General features: G+C 35.2%; 2 protein-coding genes across 2 annotated transcripts; both read right to left on the bottom strand.

The window, feature by feature from the left end:
* Positions 1-1,163: 1,163 nt before the first annotated feature.
* On the bottom strand, positions 1,164-1,835 carry LOC118032892 (pleckstrin homology domain-containing protein 1). Its single transcript, XM_035037683.2, has one exon. It carries the CDS (start codon positions 1,741-1,743, stop codon positions 1,309-1,311), a length of 435 nt encoding a protein of 144 aa, XP_034893574.1. The 5' UTR covers positions 1,744-1,835; the 3' UTR covers positions 1,164-1,308.
* A 7,577-nt stretch (positions 1,836-9,412) lies between these two features.
* On the bottom strand, positions 9,413-14,477 carry LOC118032893 (cell division control protein 6 homolog B). The gene is made up of 17 exons (XM_035037684.2): positions 14,160-14,477; positions 13,954-14,044; positions 13,646-13,866; positions 13,179-13,253; positions 12,981-13,090; positions 12,681-12,787; positions 12,509-12,568; positions 12,222-12,295; positions 12,036-12,086; positions 11,902-11,951; positions 11,575-11,695; positions 11,252-11,341; positions 10,969-11,031; positions 10,793-10,888; positions 10,523-10,612; positions 10,261-10,418; positions 9,413-10,179 (listed from the first exon to the last, which is right to left on the bottom strand). The coding sequence occupies exons 1-16, from the start codon at positions 14,361-14,363 to the stop codon at positions 10,386-10,388; spliced, it is 1,536 nt and encodes a 511-aa protein (XP_034893575.1). The 5' UTR covers positions 14,364-14,477; the 3' UTR covers positions 9,413-10,179; positions 10,261-10,385.
* Positions 14,478-15,384: the final 907 nt, after the last annotated feature.

Genomic DNA, 15,384 nt, shown 5'->3' with positions numbered 1-15,384 from the left:
GAGGCAAAAACAATCATTTAGCTTTTGGCAACAATCTAGCTTGCTAACTCCTTAAAGCCTTAAATGAATCAGCAAAAATGCAAGTCGAGTTATAATCCCATGGTAAAATTGAACGTCATCCACGGTAACAACAGTTGTAAATGCTTGTTGTGTATGGCTGTGGCAGAGTCCTCAACCCAGGACATCCAGCGATGGCATGTCAGAAAGGCTAAGGCAGAACAAGTACTTTCAAACAAAAGATCCACAACTTGCGCGTAGAGCTAGTGTAGAAGAGGACTAAAATTACCAGCAGAAACCCAAGCCTGTCAAGTCCAAAGTTGAATCAAGCATGGCCAGTTGGAAAAATGACGCAGCAAGTTTGTTGCATTCAATCAGGTAACAGGCTTACTGGGACTGAAACTGAATTCAATCGACTAGCAAAACTGCCGTGCTTGAAAGTTGAGGTTGTTCTTGCTGCTATGGTCTGAGCTAGGACATCAGAGTTTGCGAGTACATGATGAGTTCAACTGGATTAAAGCATATGTTTCCAATATCAGATTTTTTTCACGTAAAGCTTCGTATATTAAATCAACACAGTTTCCTAAACCCTTTTCAGGAATCTAAACTCCCACCAGATCCTCATGACAACTACATAAAGAATTTCAATGATTTAACAGAATCAGTAATATAATGTACTTGAGTGTTCAACTGCATTTTGAAGAAGAAGTTCATCATGAGTCTGCATAATCTGACCTATTTGTCCAGAAAAAGTTGTCAGGAACCAAACTCCAATCTCTAGTAATGTATTTCAATTTCTTCCAATTTTAAACAAAAATCTCACCGAAGCCCTACAGTCTTGATGTGCATAAATAATATACCATGAATTCTAAACAAATCCCTTCACAAAATCACCCACCAAAGAATAGCACCGGCATCATAAACTAACTAGAAATGCAGGCTCTTTTTAATGAATTAACAGAGAACACAGGCACTCATTCTCAAGTAAACAAATAAATTTAAAAAAAAATCAACAAGATCCAAATCCCAGTAGTTCCCTTTTGACTGAATTTCTAACACTCATGAAATCACCTATGCACTCAATAATCACAATCAAACAACGAAGTTGAGTCACAAAATAAGTATCCAAATTCAATTGCAGAAAAATTAAAGGAAACACCACAATCAATCATGCAAGCCCTTCAAATTAAACTATAGAAATACCCCAAGATTTATCATTACATACACAACAGTAGGAACAACAAAAACAAACATGGTACTAAGTTTAGCTAACTAATTTTTATTTTTTTTTATACAACAAAAACAAAGTAATCAGCAGCGAGTGCTGTCGTAATCAACAACTTCAGAATCAGTAACAGACCGAGATTGTTGAACAATTGACCTCCCAATCGAATTGATCCACTCTTCTTTTTCTTTCTCCGAATCTGCTATAAAAAACATTGTTTCTTGGCTCGTCGAAAGCTCAAATGCATAAGGTTTGTTGAGCACATCTTCTGCACCTTTCACGGTCAAGCACTTTCCCACGGGGATCGCCCCACGTGGAATTGCCCCCCGTGTCACGTTCCGATCCTTGAACCACACAAGTTTCCCTTGTTTGAGAACGAACCAGCGGCGTCGCCAGGTTTTTATGTAGTCTCCTTGCTTTGTTAGCCAGCCTGAACGCTCTGGGTCTGACCAGAAATCGATGTTTCTGTAGTCGTCCGGGTTTGGGTCTTGACCCGTTAAGGATCGCAAGATGGACTCCATTTTTTTTTTCTTTTCTGGGATTGGAGGTGATAGGATCGAAGAGAGAAGAGAAAAACAGGAGAAGGAGAGACGCGATCCTGTTTAATTTTGTTTAACTCTGTCATCGATGGTTAAAACGAGGTCGTTTTTAGTTTTTTCCCTTCTTTAAATTCTAATTGCATCCAAAGAGATTTTCATCTGCACTAATTTTACAAATTAGTCCACTGTTTTAATGCTTTCGCAATTTCATTTGCTATGGTCGAATTCGAAAAAATTAGTGTGTTTTTAATACTGTGATGATGAATTTTTTAAAAAAGTATTTTTATTTTATAAGATATTAAAATATTTTTTTAATTTTTTAAATAAGTATATCAAAATTATTAAAAATTATTAAAAAAAACATCATTTTAATTGTATTTGAAGTAAACATATTTTTAAAATGTAATTAAATACAGTTCTAAACTAAAAAAACAAACGGTATCTTAATTTTTTATTTATGTTTAAAATAGAAAAGATGAGTCATGAAAGATAAAAGGTTTTTATTTTTAAAAATATATAAACTTACTTTAAAGTTTTTAAGAGACGTGACGTGATGGCAAAGAGCTTAAGATCTGAACAACATGTCTCGAGTTCGAGTCGGGATGTGCATCTCTTATAAGAGCCTGGAACAGTCTAGGTTTTACTCGCTCACCTAAACCCACAAAGTGTGCTTTTGAGGATGGGGTTTTCTTGAATCCAAAAATAAAAAACTTACTTTAAAATTCTTTTTTAAAAAAATATTTTACATATCTATATCTTTCCTTAGTAAAAGGGCCTGTTAGAGTTCTAATTCAGTGGGTTGACGGCTCCCATCTGCTGCAATAGTTCCAGGCTTCCAGCACCATAAGAAGATCCACCCTTCACTTCATTCATCTCAAACATGCCACTGTCGACGGTGTAATTGTTGAACCTCAGTATTTCAGGAGCCAAAAGTCTCTATTTATTCATTATTATTGTGACTATATATATCCATACAGAGAACAACAGTAATAACAGAATAGGGAAGGAGTAGTTTTAATCCCTGATTCTTAGGAACCGTTATTAACAAACTAACAAAATACAAAACAGAAATGTTGAGTCACCACTTAAGCTTTGGCAACATTCCCTCCTTTAAACTGAAGATATTGTATTCAGTTTACTTCTGGATCTTCACAGACACCCATCAACATACGCAGCTTCTCAAAAACAACTTGTGGCAATGGTTTGGTTATGATATCAGCTAATTGATCTTGAGAGCGACAGTGCAGTAGTGTTACTACTCCATCCTGAGTTAAGTCACGAAGAAAGTGGAAACGAACATCAATATGTTTGCTTCTACCATACATGACAGGATTTTAGGAGAGTTTAATAGTAGAACTATTATCACAGTATATTATCGTAGTTCCAGTTGAGGCGTGATCAAGGTTTTCCAACATTCTTCTCAACCACATAGCCTGACAGGCACAAGAGGTGGCAACAATGAACTCGGCTTCAGTGGTGAAGAGTGTGACGACAAGTTGCTTCTTTGAAGACCAAGATACAGCTCCAGAACTTAGCATAAACAAGAAACCCGATGTACTTTTCTTATCCTCCAAATCTCCTATATAATCGTTATCGGTGTAGGCAAGAAGCTCTGTATTACCACTTTGTTTATAAAAGATGCCATATGAAAGAGTCCCCTTGATATAGCGAAGTACTCTCTTAACAACTTGAAGGTGGAGTTCTGTAGGATGTGCCAGATATCTACTAAGCAAATTTATAACAAACATAATGTCAGGTCTGGTGGATGTCAAATACATCAGACTGCCTACCATTTGAATGTACTAGGTGTTATTGATTGTCATGCTAGCAGAGTCTGTAACTAGCTTGAATCCTGAAACTATAGGATTATATACAGCATTGCACCCAACGATATTAAATCGTTCCAACACCTCCTGAGCGTATTTCCTTTGGCAAATGAAAATACCATCAGCTCGTTGTAGCACTTTTAAACCAAGAAAATACTGCATTCTACCTAGATCCATCATATCAAATTCCTTCATCATGGAATATTTGAAAGAGCTGAACAATGTTTCATCATTCCCAGTAAAGATGAGATCATCTATATAAAGACACACAAGTAGTAAGGAGGTACCGTGTGATGCTTTCTTGATGAACAAAGTATGTTTATAGGGACATTTCTTAAATCCTTCCTTTAGAAAATAGGCTTCAATGCGACTGTACCATGCCCGTGGAGCTTGTTTCAAACCGTACAATGCTCTTCATAAGCGATACACTTTGCTTTCTTCTCATTTGACTATATAACCAGGAGGTTGTTCAACATACACCTCCTCATTCAACTCACCATAAAGAAAAGCAGACTTGACATCTAACTGGAACAGAGACCACCTTTTTTTAGCAGCTAGAGCAAGTATTAGTCGTATAATGTCCATGCGAGCCACAGGAGAAAATACCTCCATGTAATCCACCCCATGTTGTTGCATATATCCTTTGGCAATGAGATGAGCTTTGTATTTATCGACTTCTCCATGTTCATTTAGCTTAGTTTTATATATCCATTTCACCCCAACTATTGTTGCACCACGAGGAAGATCTATGAGATCCCATGTATTGTTTTTCTTAATGGCAGCAATTTCAGTCTCCATTGCACATCTCCATTTATTATTGCGAGCTACATCTTCATATGATAGAGGATCTACATCAACAAATAGAGCAAAATCACTTTGATTATCTTCATCAGAGAAACCTTCCCAACTGTCATAGTCTTGTAGCCATGCTGGTGGTTGTCGAGAACACCTCTCAAGAGGGCTGGGAACGTGGTCAATCTCAACAGTTGTATGTGCATTGATTGTTTGATGCTGCTCTAAATCTCCCTCTGGACTACCAACATAAAGATCAATATTAGTGGATCCACTTGTATGATCTTCGGCATAACCAGTCCCACCCAAACTATCATTGTTTATAGTTTCATTCTGGACATTTTTAATGTTGTTGTCTTCATTTATATCCCCCCACTCAAGAGATACATGAATGGCCGCGACATGATCTTCACTCCAGGGCCAACTATCCTCTTCTTTAAAGATAACATCACGACTGATGATTATCTTTTAAGAAAGGGGATCATATAAGCAGTAAGCCTTAGATTCCTTGTTAATTCCCAGCAGAACACATTTCAAGCTTTTACTATCCAACTTTGTACGTTTGTTATCCGGGATATGAGCATAAGAGACACACCTAAATACTCAAAAATATACAACAGATGGTTTAGTGCCACTCTATGCCTCCTCTGGTGTCTTATTACGTACTGCAAGTGTGGGACTTCTGTTAAGAACATACACTGCCCAGTTGACAGCCTCGGGCCAAAAGGTTTTGAGAACCTACCTACTGGTGAGCAGGCTGCGAACCATGTTCATGATTGTGCAATTTTTCCTCTCTTCCACGCCATTTTGTTGAGGAGTGAATGCTGCAGTAAGTTGACAATGGATGCCATTGGTTGCACAAAACTCAAAGAATTCATTTAATGTGAATTCCCCATCTCTGTCAGTACGTAAGCCCCTGATATTGGTACCAAGTTCTTTCTCAATCTTTATTTTGAAGAGTTGAAACCGTTTGAAGGCAACTGACTTCTCTATCAAGAAAAAGACCCAAAGTTTCCTGCTAAAGTCATCAATAAAGGTTAAAAGATATCGTTGATGACTATTAGAGATAGGAGAAACTTGTCCACATATATCTACATAGAGAAGTTAAAGTGGTTGTGATGATCGCCACATACTTTCTCATGGAAATGAGTTTCTGTGTTATTTGCCCAGTACATAGTCCTCATATGGTAGAGTGGAACATCTCAGCTGTGGCAACCCATGAACCATCTACTTTTGTTATAGAGTTTGTAGACCACCAAAACTCAAGTGACCATACTGACAATGCCAGAGATAATCCAAATTCTATTCTAGAGTTAGAAAACAGTTCTGATCATGAAGTTGGATCTTGGTAAGAAAAACAAACATTCTATTAAGGGTCATAGTTGTTTCGATTATAAGTCCTCTCTTAGGATGATACACTTTACACTTATTGTATCAAAACAGAATGGCCAATGCTTAATAGATTGTTTTTCAAATCAAGAATATAAAATACCTCTGAAATGACTTGTGGAATATTGTTAACTTGAAGATGGATACGGCCTTTTCCCATTACATTAATACTGGAGTTGTCCCCTAGCTTAACTGATTTGCGAAAGCTCTCATCCAGTTCTGCAAAGAAATCTTTGTGTCCAAACATGTGATTACTACATCCCGAATCTAAAAATCATGTTGTCTCATTAGGTACTTTCTCAATATGAGCTATTAGAAGTAACTCCATTGTGCATTCATCTATTTCAACAAAATCAAGTTCTCTGCATTCATCCATTTCAAGAGATTCAGGTTCTGAACAAAGCTCTTTGAATTCCACCTTCTCTGTATTGTTAACATATGCCATTAGTAACAACGATTCATTGGTTTCAACATAATAAGCATGTGATTGTGATTCCCTTTCTTTGCTCTTCTTTGGACATTCATACTTGAAATGACCAAGGTCATGACAATAAAAACATTCAATAAAGGATTTGTCAAAGCCTTGCCTCCCATGACCACGTCCCCTTCCACGAAAAGTGTTGTTGCTATGACCAAATGTGCTATTATTGTTGTTATGAGTAATCTTCAATGCTTGCTCTTCCACAACATGACTGTGCATGCGCTGCTCATAACCCAACAGACTACTTTGCAGTTCATCAATGGACATGGTGTCCAAGTCTTTGGACTCTTCAATGGAGCAAACAATGTAACCAACTTTTAAAGTCATAAATCGTAGGATCTTTTCAATAACAGTGACATCATTCAATATTTCACCAAGAAACCTCAGTTTATTAGTGATAGTGAGAATGTGGGCAAAGTAATCAAGACAGTCTCATTGTCCTTCATGTGGAGGATTTCAAAATCCTTGCGAAGAGCCTATAGCTGCGCACATTTGACCCTTGTATTTTCTTGGAACTTTTTCTTCATAGAATCCCAGATTCCCTTTGAAGTTCCTTTATCCAAGATAGTCTTAAGAATTGAACGATCGATGGCTTGAAAGAGGTAATTCTTAGCTCGCAAATCTTTCAATCTTTGATCTGCTATCGCCTTTTGTTGTTCATCCAAGAGATCAATGTCATCTGCTGTAGCAGAAACACCAGTTTCAACTACTTGCCAGTATTCCTTAGAGCAAAGGAAGTTTTCCATCAGCATGCTCCAGTGATTGTAGGAATTGCTAGCTGGACGAAATTGCCCTCACTTGTCATCTTAGCTACGACTATAAGATGTGAAAGAGAAAACAATAAAGGCTCTGATACCAAATGTTGAACCTCAGTATTTCAGGAGCCAAAAGTCTTTGTTTATTCATTATTATTATGACTATATATAGCCATACAGAGAGCAACGGTAATAACAAAATAACAGAATAGGGAAGGAGTAGTTTTAATCCTTGATTCTTAGGAACCGTTATTAACAAACTAACAAAATACAAAACAGAAATGTTGAATCGCCACCTAAGCTTTGGCAACAGTAACCCCGAGGAAAAAATAGCATACCATGGTATGCTAGCTGCGTTATGGTTGTAAATATGCAAACAGGAGATGAACAAACGATCAAGTGACCAGTGGCATTTTACAGAAAATGGGGAGATCATATAGGACATTGTATATGCACTCATGCCCATAAAGAAAAAAAAATTGAAAAATAGTAGCTAATGATATAAATTTATTAAAATACGCCACGATTTTACCCTAAATCTGATTATTCATTGATGATGACGGGATTAGCAATGCAAGATGAATCATACAAGCAAAGAAAACTAGTGAACTTTCAAATTTCCTTTCCCTTCATTCCATTCATGCAATTTTGTCTATAACTTTGACAACATTTCTTTATGCAAGGCTCAATTCAATAATGTCAAAAATATATGTTAAACAATTTAATATGAAAATGAATATTAAAATTACCCTTGATTATTCGATCATTCCACTTTGATGATGATTTTTTTAATTTGAGTAATAAATCTAACAAATTTATCAACTTCTCTATTTATTTATTGGCATCTACTTGAAATGCTTATTTAGGAACAATTATTCAAGTTTCCTCCATTTTCTACAAAGTAAGTATGTACTCAAGCCTAAAACTGTTTTGTTTGTTGTTCAACTCCTGTAATTGGATCTTTGCTTGTAATTAACCATGCAAAGATAAGTAAACAATTTTTCTCTGGTGAGAAGTTTTTACTTCTTTGTGATTTTTTTTATTGTATGGACATTTAAATTCGAGTATGTTAAGTCATCAATTAATTAATTAGAGTCACTTGGTTGAAAGAGAATATCTTTTGACTTGCTCATAAGAAAATTGGTAAAAGAGTTTAGAAAATTTGAATCTATCTATATTTAAAAAAAAAAAAAAAAAAAAAAAACAACTCAAGTTAAAACCTCATAAAAGGGTGTAAAGGTAGCTCACATTCAATGTCTAGCAATTATGTGTGAATTAATAATAAGCATTGCCTCCTACTTGTTCTAACATTAATCTAATCATACAACCATTATAATTTGGCCATTTTGGGGAACTAAAAAATGATTGATATATTGGTTTAGTTGCATTTTCAACAAGATAAAATATAATTCACCTCAAATTAAAATAGAAAATCAAAAATAAATTTAAGATATGTCACTCTATATTTTTATCAATATCAGCTACCATCATTACTTCCTCTCAATTTTGTCTAAGACAATAACATAAATAAAAATTGACTTTCTTAACCTATATCAAAACACATAAAATAACAAAGAAATAAAAATCATCACAAATAGCAAATTAACAACAAAAGGTCTCAAGAATCAACTAATTAAATAAACATACCTTTTGATTTCAGCTAATTAACACAACCAATGTTATTAATTAACTAGAGAATAATTGATTCTTGTTTTTCTAAATCACAATAAAGGTGGGGCACAATGTAATGGTTTGAAATTTGCAAGTAAATTTTCTTCCTTTTGTTATACTTTTAAAGAGAAAAATAAACGTTGGCTAATGGATACAAAACAAAAAAGACAATAGTCAACAGATACAAAACAAAGAAAAAAAACATTGGCCAACTGAAAAACATCATTTTATTAACTTTTAGTTTTTTCTACAGGAAAATATAGAGATGACACTTCAAAACAAGAATAGCTATTTTAACTATTCATATAGTTTACCTGTTGGAATGGTTAAAAGCAAAAACTATAAAAGATAAAAGTATAGTTTTTAACTATTTTGCTTCTTTTTTTTTTAACCTTTTCATTGGATATGCTATTACAAATATAAAATTTCATGCAAGCTAGGGTGTTTAGAAGTGTGGTTGTTGTTGCTTTTTAAAATATTTTTTACTTAGAAAAACATGCCAATAATATTTTTTTTATTTTTTAAAAATTATTTTTTAAGATCAACACATCAAAATGATTTGAAAACATCAAAAACATATTAATTTAAAACTACAAAAAAAATAAAAAAAATTTCAATTTTTTTCAGAAATGCTTTTGAAAAGCACTCCCAAAATTATTATTTTTTTTTTTCAGAAATTATTTCCATTACAATTAAAAGCTTCATATCCATTAGATTTTCCTTCAGTCTCTTAGATTTTCCTTCACAATCTCCTATCTTGCTTGCTTAGGGGTACTTGAAGATCAAAAGCTTCATATCCTATATCATAACCGCACAGAATCCAATGCTGTCCATCGTGTTAAAAGGGGCCTTGGATTGTGCTGTGAGAATACCTATATATCATTCCTTAATCTCCCAATTCTTTGTCCTAATCCTTACCATTAAACTGTCAGGGCGCGCTAATTGCTTCCGTTGTTTACTGAAGGCGTCCCATTGGCATTTTATTTCCATTACAATTAACGCAAGAAATATATTCAGTTGCCATGTCATCTGCAAAGGATTTATTTAGATGCAGGGGCGGAACTACCTTCAACAATGAGTGGGCAAAGGCACACCAAACTTTCGAACATTTTACATTTTAGTCCTAAAACTTTGAATAGCTTAATTATACCCTAAAATTTGTGTTTATTTTATCTAAAATACAAGAAGCTTTTCCCTTCGTTGTTGCAGGGGGGGATCAGAATCAAAATCTTTCCACTAACTTCATGAAATGTAATACAGCTATTGTAAAAGCAGTGGCTTAATTTGCATACTACTATAAATCTGTACTGAATTAGTCCTTTTCCTGTCGATATTTCTGTAAATGGCAACTCTCATTTTGGTTGAAGATAAAACGGTTTACGCAATCCAGGTATGCTATCTCTCTTATTAGCTTCTTGCATGTCTCCATCATGCACTCACCGTAACATGTGTGAAAGCTCAACGATGTGTGCCATGAGATTTGCTGTGGCGATGACATCTGATTCTGAAAGAAAAATACACACGATGAAAACTTATAGAAACAACGAACTACAAAATCTCGTTTGCAAAATCAACAGCTACAAACCTTGGAATAGGTGGAATACTCTGGTAAATAGCGACCAAATATGAAGTTGAAGAAAGAAACAATAAAAATCCTTGTAGCTGATAATTGAAGGCAATTCCGGAAGACTCAATCTTCAATTATTAGCATCACTGAAGGCAATTCCGGAAGACTCGGACTCCCTGACCAAACACACATGCTAAGATGATAAGAATCCAATTGAAGATTGGGGGGGGGGGGGAGTTAAGCTAATAAAAATAAATAGCTTCTCTTTTTGAATCCATACCTGCAATGCAAATGTGATGTCTGCTTCATCTACTTTTAAGGTTACTCTCTTTAATTTATCATCACGAGACTGCCCTAGTTTAAGAAGCCCCTGCACAGTGTTCTCAATATCATGCCATTGTTGGTGAATCTCATTATTCAGTAAAAATGATGTGCTTTAGTTCCCGTCGGCTATTCACACTTTTATATGAGCATATGTATTGATTTTGCTTCACGGAAATAAAATACCCTGGAATGAACTAAAACTGGACACGTGTTTTTCTATCTGTACCTGGTCAGCTAGAACTCTGCACATACTCAAGAATTCCAGAATCCCAACCGGTGGTATGATGGTTGATTTGCAGATCTCCATGTAAGATTTGTTTAGCTGTATCCATGTGACAAGTTCAATACCAGTGACAAAAGCTAGATGTTCCTTGATCATTATTTTAAGTAAAGAAAACACACCTCTCCTACAGTAGTATCCTTCTTTCCTCCACGGAAAAACTTCACAGCAGCGCACAGTATCATCTGCAGTTCATATGTCATTAAACACTGGAATCTTGACACTTGAACAATAGAACAGGTCCCCCAAAGAAAAGAGGAAATCTAAATGGGTTGCATTTTTTATACGAGAATCAAAAGGAACTACACTGTACAAAAGCGGGTAACGAATCATGTTAAATTCATTTATTTCATGCATGTAATATCTGCAAATCAATAATTACAAAAGTTACTGGCCCAAACTTACTTGTTGATGCTGAGGGAGGGACTGTATGGTGTCCACTGTTGGTGACCTAAAAGCTTTTGATAAAGCAACAGCCATATGATCAATCCTCACCTGTAACAAGTTCAGGGAGGCATTTAGCATGGGAAAAATTTTAAGAAGGCAATTTCTTGATTTAATTTGGAACTATCAAGTCAATAGCATGATTAGACTGGAAAAGAACACAACAGTTACATAGTGAAATGCAAGAGTATTGACAATGAGGTGGCCTTGCAATAAGTTAATGGCATGATGTATGAAAATTGATGCTTGTAAAATAATAATTCAAAATGATAGCAAGCACTTACGATGTCATTTTCATGTGTTTTAATACAAGCTGGAGCTGTCTTTTGTTGAGACAATTCTTTATCAGAAGTTAGAATGATCGTAGATTCTCTCAGTTCTGCTTCTAGAATCTCAATTGCACTCCTGAAAAAAAAAAAAAAAAAAAAAAAGTTATACACGCTGCCACTTCAAAAGCCCCGACTAGGAAAAGCTGGCAAATGCCACTGCAAAAAACCAGCCTCTGTCATTTGCATGCATCAGAAATTTGAATTAGGGTAAGCCTTATGCCATGACATATAAATGCAAAAGAAGACTATTAAATGAATAGATAAAAGAGAGAAAACAATGACCTGCAAACACAAAGGGCTTTACGCATGTCTCCAGATGCAGCTGCAACTTTCTGTTAGAAGTCAAGAAAGGCTATTGATCAATTGTATAAAAGCAAACCAATTCATCAGAAGTGCGCCCAAAAAAAAGGACTTACTCTGGCACAGAGTTCCATTGCTTGTGGGTGAAAAACTGTGTGTGGCACTGCCTGTTGATGCAGAGCAACAGTTATTACATGTCAGCAATGTATCCATATAATTTCAAAAACTATAATTTCGCAAGTATTGTTGCACAAAGCAGACTCATGCATATAGGAAAAGTGAAATACAAGGATGTAAATTACCAGTAGCCTCTCCTGAAGTATTCTGAGGATTTGATCCTTGGAATAGGCCCTGAAAGTTATAACCATAGGTTTGCCTGCCACAGGAAAGAATGCACATTTGAAACCACCAGTAAGTACCAAACCCAAATTCATGCTTAGTAAGTGACAAGTGAGTGAACAGAACAGCAATCATTGCTGAAATGAAAAATGCTAAAAACTTAATTTCATGACATTGAATCAAGGATAAGCATCTGCACGAGGATGTAGAAAAAATTCATCAACTTGAAGAAAGCAACCAATGAACTCACAATTCAATGACTTAAGTCTCGGAAGAAAGCGATCTGCTAGGTCTATGGCATTTGCTACTCCTGCAAAAGCAAAGGTTAAAGAGTTAACTCTGGTTTGAATGTGGTAAGAAGACTTAAAACCCAAAAGACCAAGTGAAGAACCATTAGATAAGTAATTTGTGACGAATATTACCTATCAATATGCATCTAGAAAATGGGAAAGTTGTAAGCATGAAAAGATCGTAGAGGACAGCACGGTCCTTGGTTATTAAATAATCCAACTCATCAGCAATTATAAGCCTGCAACAGGTGAAGTTTGGTCATGTATAATCCAAGAAATTATGCATCAAAACACATTAATTCAAATAGATTTTGCATGCGTCATGGTCCATTCCATTATATTCTGTACATTTGACAGTGAATTGCACTACCTCATTTAATTGAGAAAAGGATGACAATTTATTAGCCTGTGTGTTGATGACATGATTCTTACATCATTTTGGAGCCCATTGACTTTTGTTGCTGCGAATACAAGTTCTGGAGATGTTGTAGAGGTGGGGTAGATCCATTGATTTTCTTCCCCGGCTGGTTTTTCTCCATCACCTGAGAAGACAAAACAGCTAATAAGCAAACATTGTAGCATCTATATGCTATTATACTGCATTCAGTGGAAAGAACTGTCTGTCCATACCTTCTTGAAGATTTCAGATGTTTTTGTTAATGAAGTGCAATTCATGGTCAGTACATCCGGAGGCTGAAACCCAGCCTGATAGGATAATAACTTGATGAGCATTGACAATTAGGAAAAAGCAAACGCACAGCAACAAGCAAAAAATAAGAAAAGCATTGGGAGCGCACATTATACGGCGATTAATTACTATAGTTCAGTTATCGAGTTCAAGAAAATAAGTGACCTAAGTTCTTCCACTCGTTCATTTCTACAAACAATAATAAACTGGCGTAAAAAGCACCGTAATTCATTGGTGTATAAAGGTAAAAAAAGGAAAGTAAAGACCACAGCACAAAGGGGTACAAGCATCCATGTTGTTTTCTTATGCCAATATACAGAAAATCAACCCTAACTCAATAAATTCACAGCATCTATTCAAAAGAAACCTAATCATTTATTCTAAAAACAATACATTCAGCTTTACTTACCTCTTTTGCCCAATCAACTAAACACTGCTTCACTTTTTCCATCGACAATGATTTCCCAGTCCCCGGGCACCCACACACGTACAAACTCCCAGCCTTTTCCTGCTCTATACACGCCTTACAGAAATCAAAGACCCTTTTCTGCTCATCTTCACGGCACACAGCACTAGATGGTGCTGTCGACACATGCAACACCTCCTTCACAGCGCTTACTTGCTTTACATCTACAATTAAACCACAACAAAATTAAGCTCAACTAAACATTAATTTAAATTTATTGTCCAGAAGCGGGTAATTAATCAAGCAAAAACCTCTTGGATTCCAATTTGGTTTCTCGCTGAGATTATTTGACAATTTTTTCTTCACAGGCGATTTGCATTTCTTTTCTAGTTTCTCAATTCCCTGAAAATTAGCAAATTATCAAACACTTTAACCACTTACAAACAAAAACAGAAAACGCATATAACAATTTGTTAACGGTGAAATTAAGATCTATAATAATAAATCAAAAGCTCACATTAGTAGGAGTGTTAGGGCTCGAATCGACGCATCGGCGAGGCGATTTCCGCTTCAAAGGAGAAGAAATCGGACTCTCGTGCATCACTAGATCTGCATTAGATCTTAATCTCCGTTTCTGAGGAGTAGTTTCACCGTTGGATCGAGAGATCTCGTCCGATTTGACGGCCATGATTGAGGAGCTGCAGCCTGCGATTGACGGCATCGCTAACTGAACTTAAGTGCTTCTTAGGATTTAGAGAGACTAAAAAATAATTTTACGAAGAGAAAGTGAGGCGTTGATGGATAAATAGAAGGCAGAGGAGGGTTTTTGGCGAAATTCTTTTCGCGCGAAATGTAACCGTAACAATTCGTCTCCCGCGCATATATAAGTGGTCTTCTCTTTTTTTGAAGTCTTGCCTTATTTCGTGTTTGGGCTGGATTCGGTCCATTTAAATCATTTACTTGCACCCCCTCACCAAGGCCTGGACAAACAGCCACTCCAAGGATCAAGAATCCATGTTGTTTATTCAATGCGCTTAATCTCTTACACACACATTAGAAACATGGCCGCCTACACCGCAGGTCAATTTATTTTACATAAAAAATATTAAAAAAAATTAAAATTTAAAAGTGTTAGGTTTTTCTCCAAAGTTATACCTAAAAATATTTGGTATGCCTGTTACGCCTGATCCAAAAGTTATATTTATAATATTAATAATAATATTAAACTTGCATCACCTAATTTTATGTGAGTTTAATTGCAATATCAAACTCGGAGCCCTGGATATGAGTCTTGATGTTTATAAAAGTGTAATAATTAAAAAAAAAAATTAATATTACAAGATAAAATTAAAAAAAAAAAGATTAATTAAATAAAAAAAAATAACAATAAAACAAAGCATTATTCTGATTAAAAGTGATTTGCAAGGAGGGGTATATTAAAATCACCTCATGGTATAATAATAATTGAATGAACAGTAAATAAAACAAATCATAAAGTTCAATTTTTAATCAAATCGATATTAAAAAATAAAATTGAAAAAAAAAACTACTTAAGAAAAAAAAAAATCTAAATCAATTGGTTTCACTCGTCAAACCAGGTTAACCCGTCAAATCTAGAATTTGTGTCATGAAATTGAAAGAAAAAAGGTTGATGCATTTTAGTTATAGTTAATTACAATATTTAAAGATGAAATTGGAAGAAAAAAAAACCAATGAAGAAAAAAATATATGAATCAACTAGG

Source organism: Populus alba, chromosome 1 (genome assembly GCF_005239225.2).
Source record: "Populus alba chromosome 1, ASM523922v2, whole genome shotgun sequence".
Taxonomy (NCBI): Eukaryota; Viridiplantae; Streptophyta; class Magnoliopsida; order Malpighiales; family Salicaceae; genus Populus; species Populus alba.
Note: the sequence above shows the minus strand (reverse complement) of the source record. Positions and strands in the feature narration are given on the sequence as shown.